At 37.9% G+C, this 7279-nt stretch overlaps 2 protein-coding genes across 2 annotated transcripts; both read right to left on the reverse strand.

Moving 5' to 3' along the window:
- Positions 1–347: 347 nt before the first annotated feature.
- Positions 348–3494, reverse strand: LOC105108144 (uncharacterized). Its single transcript, XM_011002339.1, has one exon. It carries the CDS (start codon positions 3166–3168, stop codon positions 814–816), a length of 2355 nt encoding a protein of 784 aa, XP_011000641.1. The 5' UTR covers positions 3169–3494; the 3' UTR covers positions 348–813.
- A 983-nt stretch (positions 3495–4477) lies between these two features.
- LOC105108146 (probable tyrosine-protein phosphatase At1g05000) lies at positions 4478–6485 on the reverse strand. The gene is made up of 5 exons (XM_011002340.1): positions 6071–6485; positions 5868–5961; positions 5346–5403; positions 5213–5256; positions 4478–5129 (listed from the first exon to the last, which is right to left on the reverse strand). The coding sequence occupies exons 1-5, from the start codon at positions 6316–6318 to the stop codon at positions 4959–4961; spliced, it is 615 nt and encodes a 204-aa protein (XP_011000642.1). The 5' UTR covers positions 6319–6485; the 3' UTR covers positions 4478–4958.
- Positions 6486–7279: the final 794 nt, after the last annotated feature.

Below are 7279 nucleotides of genomic sequence, written 5' to 3' on the forward strand. Positions count from 1 at the left end.
CATTAGCAGCTCTCGCCCTACCACCTCCTTGGCTAGGCAAACTAGCGTTGGCCATTTCAATGCGCTGCTTCGTACAGAGCTGGCATCCCAGGCTCACTCTCACTCAGACAACCGGTAACACCCCTCCGACACAAACAAAGAACATGGTATCATATCAAACTCAAAAACTTGAGAAACTCGAAGAAATTTAGAATCATGATTCATCCATGGCAACTGAGCTAAAGACGAGAGCCATTTTAGTTATCGAGAAATCCTCAAGTCGAATGGGTTGTATGGAATGCTCACAGGTATGTTGACATGACATAATACATCATCCTTTCCTCCCTTTTAAATCTGGGAAATTTAACTTGATTAAAGCCAGAAACTTTATATTTATTGTAAGAATGCAACCATGGAAAAGAGACCATCATGCATGCTACAGCCAGCAAATTAAAACGGTAAGAGGACAGCTATTACAGCGCAACAACTCAAGGCAATTGAATGAGCCAAGTTCCACAAAATCAAGAATTTATTATTTCACCACACTAATGTCAAAAACCCTAGGAACATAAAATTGTTTATGGAAAACTCATTGGTGTGCAAACAGAAAAAAGAAATCACCTCCAAGGTTACATGGAGACCTTGCAATGCAAACATCTGCAGAGGAACGCTGCTGTTTAATGTTGAGAACCAAATAGTCAATTCCAGAACCCATCCTCCAGCTGAGAGAAGAACTGCCCCCCCACCCCAGTTCACGATGATTAATAAGAACACAAGGAGGTCATTCATCGATGCCATTGCATGCTAAAGAAACATCAGTCTATATCACTTCCGTCATACTTTATTTACCTCCTCACTCTTATCAGCTTCATTAACATTATCAGTGTTTGAATTCTGAACCTTCTTGTCATCTCCTTCCACTGCATCTCCGTTGGAGCAATGGTTCTTCAAAACCATTGAAATGTCACCTTCAGAGGCTCCAGCAAGCCTAAAGCGCTCAACTGCAGCATCGAGTTTTCTTTTCCAATCATCCATTCCTAATTTCCATTCAACTTGGGATCGCTCAAAAAGCATGTTACCCCAGAAGAGATGTATCTGTGATCTCATTACTGCTGCTTGTTCAGCTGCTTCCTCTGGTGAAATCTCACCCTGAGCACCACTTTCAGAGGACTCGCCCTCAACATTACTTCCTTGTTTCTTCCTTCTTCTCAGCATTTCATCTTTCTTGCTTGCATTTGGATCTTTTAGCTCATTTGCTTTCTGTTCCTCCATCTTCTCCCACATCTGAGTAGCCACTTTCATCTTCTCATCTGCACTGTCAAAGAGTTTAAGCGTTTCCGCAGAGTCCCAGCTCGAAAGATCTATTTTCTTAGCAAGCACAAATGACCAATGAAGCTTGGCCATTTCAAATTGCTGCTGCCCCAGCGCCAGTAAACCCTCATAGAAATCTGGCTTGATCAACAGCGCTTCCTCATACTTTTCTCTGGCCAAAGAATATTTATCCTTAACCCATTCATAAGCTGTTTGAAGCTGTGCAGACACAACCTCCTTTCCAGCGGACTCATCTAAGGGTATGCGTTTCCTTGCTGCACACATATGGACATTTCCCCAATTGAAAAAAGCCAAAGCAGCCACCTCCTGGAACTTTGAGGCAGCCTTCTCGAAAAGACTTTGAGCTTCTTCACTTGTTACTGTTTCCTCGAGAGCCTCTGAACACAGCTCCATCCCAATCTCATGCAAGTCAATATGAGCATCTGGATCAATACCAACATGGGTGCGAAATAACTGAGCAAACTCAAACAACCAATCATCCATCTCTACTTCCCTGCTTTCAGGATCTCCTGCGCCTTCTAGTTTCTCCTTTGTAGTTTCTTTCTCTGCCTTATTAATTTCAGTATCAATCACTTCGGGCACAGATTCACCGAGTGATGAATGAGACCCACTTTCATCTCCTTTGTTCTCCTCCCTCTCAGGAGGCTCCTCCTCCTCCTCCTCTTCCAGTAAAGGTGGCTCTTGCTCTGGACTCACCTCAACAACATGCAATCTCAGCATCCCAACCGAATCAGTTTTATCCGTACCAGGCTCCTTTACCAAAAGGCTGTCTACAGAGGACTCTGCTAGTCTGAGTTCAGTTGTGCATGTTATAGTCACCAAATCACCATCGGTATCTTTGTATTTGATCAAAATTGACTTGGACGATGAAAAACGCTTGCTCACTATCTCCCTTAATACTTTAAAGGTACAATTAACTGGCATCTGTGCTAGCCTTATGTCATGGTCATAGACAAGTTTCAATGGTCTTAATCGAACTGGCACCTCTGAGACCTGTCTAGGCAGTGACACTGAGGAAGATATGGATCCCTTTCCCTGTCTATCCTTTCCTGGATTGGCAGAAGCTTTTGAAAAACCACTTGAAGGCTTCAACACAAGCTTGGGCAACTGGTTTTTGGTCTCAGGACCATTTTCACTTACAGAATTCATCAGAGGCTTTTCTATCTTATTAATAGGTGATACAATGGATCCCCCAGATGGTGCAGCAGCCTTCTTTGATACCGGTCGGGCTGGTAAACAAGGCCCAAGACCACCAATTGGAGCACCACGCACTGCAGATGCCCCTAAGGCAGCAGGGGATGGGCGACTCTGGAGGTCCTGCTGAGCCTCTTGGCGAGGACCAAATGCAGTTCTTAATCTCCGAGCAATATCCAATGCATCACGGTGATTCGGATCAGCTCCTAACAAAACCTGAACATCCTGCATAGCCATTTCATACTTACCAATTGCCTCGTATGCACGAGCCCTCCTAAGAAGAGCCCTGACAAACTGAGGCTGCACTTGGAGTGCCATAGTACACTCAGTAATAACAGTCTCATAATCAACAGGCTTCATTTGCATCAAGCAAGCAGCCCTGTTGCTATGAAATACAGCACGGTCAGGGTGTGTTTTGGGAGTCAAGCGAAGAGCATTGTCATATTGTTCGAGAGCACCTGCAAAGTCCTTATTTTGAAACCTCCTGTTCCCTTCTTCTTTAAGCTCATGGGCTCTCTTCAAAAATATTAAAGAGTTTAAATCAATTCCCCCGTTAGCATTTGGGGTTGCTACTGAGGTTTTATTACCATTATTTCCCCCCTTTAATGCTTGGTTAGCACCAGCACCACTTCCCTTCTTTTTCCTACCTCCAGATTTCCCCATAGAATTATTCCTTCTCTAACTCACAAAATCTCAAAAACCCAAAAATGATAAATACTTATTTGATCTTAAATTCAATCAAAATAACATTGAAAGCTACAATCTTTGCGCTCTAATTATAAAGGAACACAAAGAAAAGAGTACTTACAGTTATTGAAAAGCTTAAAGTTTAAGCCTTTATAGCTTGAAAGGGCTCAAAAGAGCTGAATTTGAGAGGAATTTGAAGAACTGTAGAGTATGAATTCAATCCAGTGGCGGATATGGGGTTTTGGGGACCTTGGAAAGAAACCCTATAAGATGTTGGTAGGGATCATTTTAAAAGTTAAAACAATATTGGGGTAATCATCTATTATAGAATCTGTTGTCAGGTCATTATCAACCGTTGGATCTAATGACCTTGGAGAAAAAAAAATCTCTTGACTTTTGGATTGGCAACCCAATTGGATCATGCGTGGGCCAGAGGATCTTGTCAATTGGGAGATAGGTCAATTTGATAAAGGGTGATATGGTCATTTAACTAGTCAAGAGGCTTCTAGGGTTTTTATCATTACCTTACAAAAGTCTCTGTAAACATGTATCTTGCTTGCTTGCAGGCTTTAGGAGCTATAGCTGTCCTTTCAAGATTCATGATTTTTTCTCTTTTGTTTCCTTTTTTTTGGGTGGCCCGTGTTTTAATGAGGCTTGTTGATCTTGAATGTAAAGCAATGATATTTAACATCAAGACATCATTTTTATATCCTGTGTCCTGTACTCTAACGGGCTCTGGTCTCTTTGTTGTTTTTGTTCACAGCAATGTTTTTTTATCAAAAAAGCTTAAGATTTCTGGTCTGAATTTCAATGGGTTGTGTTTCTTTCCCTTAAAGAAATGATCTTTAGCAACAAAACCTCCGTTCTGTTAAGGAATAGGAGAGACAGATTCCTTAGTCTCTCTTTTGCTCGGAAGAACAGAGGTAGAACAAATGCAATGGCCGAGATATCGTTTCAGTCGTCATTCTTTGATTGACGATTCGATTGTTGCTCGCCAACATTTTCTTTAACTTTATATATATATATAGACACACGGGGAGAGAGAGAGAGAGAGAGGTTAATAATCATCTGTGAGGATTTCTTTTATTCACTGATGTGATCTTTTATATTTGATTCGGTTTCTATTTCTTGTACTTGAAGAGAATATGCATGTGCTATTGTGAAGTGCAATGCTACTATTTCTGCTAATTTAGTGCCTTGGCTATGCAAGGAATCAGAATCACTTGAACTGGATGCTGTGGTTGGATATGCTAACATAGAGGCCAGAACCTGTCTTCACCTTTTCTTGATTCAAATTAATGATAAAGCGAGTTTCTAACAATAACGGGACATAAGTAGTAAAAACTCTTGCTACGAAACTCAGAAGACCAATGCAATGCTACTAATTTGCTCAGGACTCTGCAAACTATATGAAAAAAAGTGGATTGCAAGTTCAACTTGGTTGACATTTGCATCAAGTACAGAACAAGACATCTTGACCTTTAAATTCTTAAACAACAGAAGAACCATGTTGAAGCCAGAGGATAAATGACCAGAAAACAAGAAGGGCGTCACATGTTTGTGATAGTTATTAATGAAAAACAGGGAAACAGAGTTTTATAACTCCTGCCGATGTACCCGCTGGTCCACTCAATTTAGGGTGTCAATAGAACGAAGAAGAATAAGAGCAATAGGATTACTAGTACCCTCTAACTTCTATACCCCACTAAACTTGTCTCCATTTCTGGACTCTCCAATCTCTTTCAGGTAGTGTTTGAGTTCTTTCACTAGGCGGACAAAGGTAAATTCTTCAAGCTTGAAATGTCAAACAGCTCCATAAACCTCTGATCTGATACTCTAGCTTTGGCTGCTGCAAACCTCTGGTACTCATCAAATATAGATGACAGGCACCATCTTTGCAATTTTCTCAAACACCCCACCAGACATCCAGTTCGATGCTGGACATACACCAAAGATCCAGCAATCAACACAAGCACTAGCATTTTTTCTTTATTCTAAAAAAGCAGAGAAATACAATTACCTTTCCTCGCTTGCAGTGGATTAAAATGGGGTGATTCCTTACATCTGGCATGGGAAAAGAAGAACGTGAGAATATTGTAAAACAAGAAACTGACAAGCTGACAAGTCTAAGAAGCTGGAAGCTTTCAAGATACCAAGGAGTACTTTCAATGCTTCACGGATTGTTTCCTCTGGGATGTTTACAAAAGGTTCCTGTCCAGTCCACATATCAAATCAATTACTATCAATTTGAAAACAACAATATTGTTTCAAATGCAAAAGAGTTTCATTCACTCCAACAAACACCAAAATAAAAATCCTTATCTTCTTCCTATAGTCCCATAATTTCCAACTCCATGAGCAAGAACACCCCAATCAATTCAAGCCCCATTAATTGAATGATCAACACAACATTTCCCTCCTGGAGCTCTCTATTGAAATTACATTTTTTATGTCACATTCAGAAGTATCCTCAGACTAGCTTTCGCACAATGAGATTAAGTTAATAGAAACTAGAGAATTATTACATTAACATGATATTATGGAGTACCAAAGTTCAAAATCTCATCCATTTATGATTGATTGATTGATTAATCAATCACTTGAAAATCACAAGTCATAATTATTCTTAAAATTTAATAAAATAAAATACTGACAACACAAAAGGAAAAAAATACCTTGCACATCTCCATGCCAAACTGAAAAAGCTGAACTCCATTATCCTTCAAAAAATCACTATTTGCTTCTGGATATGGTTCAGGACACAAATATCTAGAAAAAAGAAGCCATTAAATTAAAAATATATAAAACCCATTTATCTTAATAATAAGAATAGCAATAATGAAAGAAAATAAAGACAGAAATGGTAACCGATCCTTACAAAATGGAACGAAGACTTAGAGACCGCAAGAAGGTGAAGTTAGCAAAATCAGGGAAACCCGACCTGAATATTCCATTATCCACCATAGCAAAATTCAACGGTGGCACAAACAGCTCTTCGTCTCCCTCCCTCTCCCTCTCCTCTCCTGTCGCCACCTTAGCTGGCGGACTATATCCATAATATTCCGGCAACCCCTCAATTACAGGCCCCCTCTCTCCTACTAAATCACTACTGCCATCAACTTTCATTTCTTGCTTTCGCGCCAAGAAAGAAAGGGTTTTTAAAATAAAATTAGGAGGAGAGACAGGGAGAACTTAAAGAAAGGATTTTTTTCCGGATTGAATCTGCAAAGATGGATTTTTTTTTCTTTTCCTTAAAAAGAGGGATCGAGGAAGACAAGAGTGCTCCCCTCATCATTGGGATTTTTTTATATTTAGATTGCGGTGAAAAAACAAATACGTACCAAAAAAAAAGAAAAATTAAAAAAAAAAGGTTCAAAAAGTAAAATTAAATCGAGTCCAAGGTTCAAATACCATAAAATTTCTTGATTATGATGTTTTATTTAAATTTACAGAAGTAATTTTTCACCCGGTATCAAATATAAATTTTATATTATATTTCATTGTCTACGTATTAAATAAAAGTTTGAATTTTAATGCCCATTGATGTTGACATGAGTTTCATATATTTGCTTTTCTTTTTTATAAAAATACCTTTTGCGTTCAAGGTTTTAAAATATAATGGTAAATGAGTTTGTTTTGATTTTTTTTTTTTTACAGTTTTGAAATAATAAATTTGGAATTGTTACTTAATTAAAATATGACCATTATATGATAGGTAAATTTGCTATAGAAAGTTAACTATGTAGCCAAAAGAAATTTACACCATACTGTTAAAAACATTTGAAATTATTATTCATTGTGATATAATGATTTAAACTTGAAAATTTTTTACCTTCAAATTTAAATTATGTTAAAAGTGTTATCATGATTTAAATATTATTTTTGATCTAAATTTTTTTTATAAATATATAGATAATATATGATTATTGTCTTGTGTTAAAAAAATAGATATAATCATTGTTGACATGGGTAAATAAATATATTTTTTTAGAAAAAAATGTAATGGTTTATCTAAAATGGTGTTTTTAATATCAAAATTTTATTTTAGCAAAATAATTATCCAATATTTTTTTCTTTAAAGCAAATG

The sequence above is a fragment of the Populus euphratica genome, unplaced genomic scaffold (genome assembly GCF_000495115.2).
Source record: "Populus euphratica unplaced genomic scaffold, PopEup_1.0 scaffold183.1, whole genome shotgun sequence".
In the NCBI taxonomy this organism is placed as follows: Eukaryota; Viridiplantae; Streptophyta; class Magnoliopsida; order Malpighiales; family Salicaceae; genus Populus; species Populus euphratica.

Excerpts from the sequence above, each read along its gene's own strand:
- LOC105108146 (XM_011002340.1), bottom strand. The coding sequence starts at position 6,318 with ATGAAAGTTGATGGCAGTAGTGATTTAGTAGGAGAGAGGGGGCCTGTA. Across the intron at positions 5,962-6,070 it reads CTAAGTCTTCGTTCCATTTT|ATATTTGTGTCCTGAACCAT; the intron begins GTAAGGATCGGT and ends TCTTTTTTCTAG. Across the intron at positions 5,130-5,212 it reads TCCACTGCAAGCGAGGAAAG|CATCGAACTGGATGTCTGGT; the intron begins GTAATTGTATTT and ends GTGTATGTCCAG.
- LOC105108144 (XM_011002339.1), bottom strand. The coding sequence starts at position 3,168 with ATGGGGAAATCTGGAGGTAGGAAAAAGAAGGGAAGTGGTGCTGGTGCT.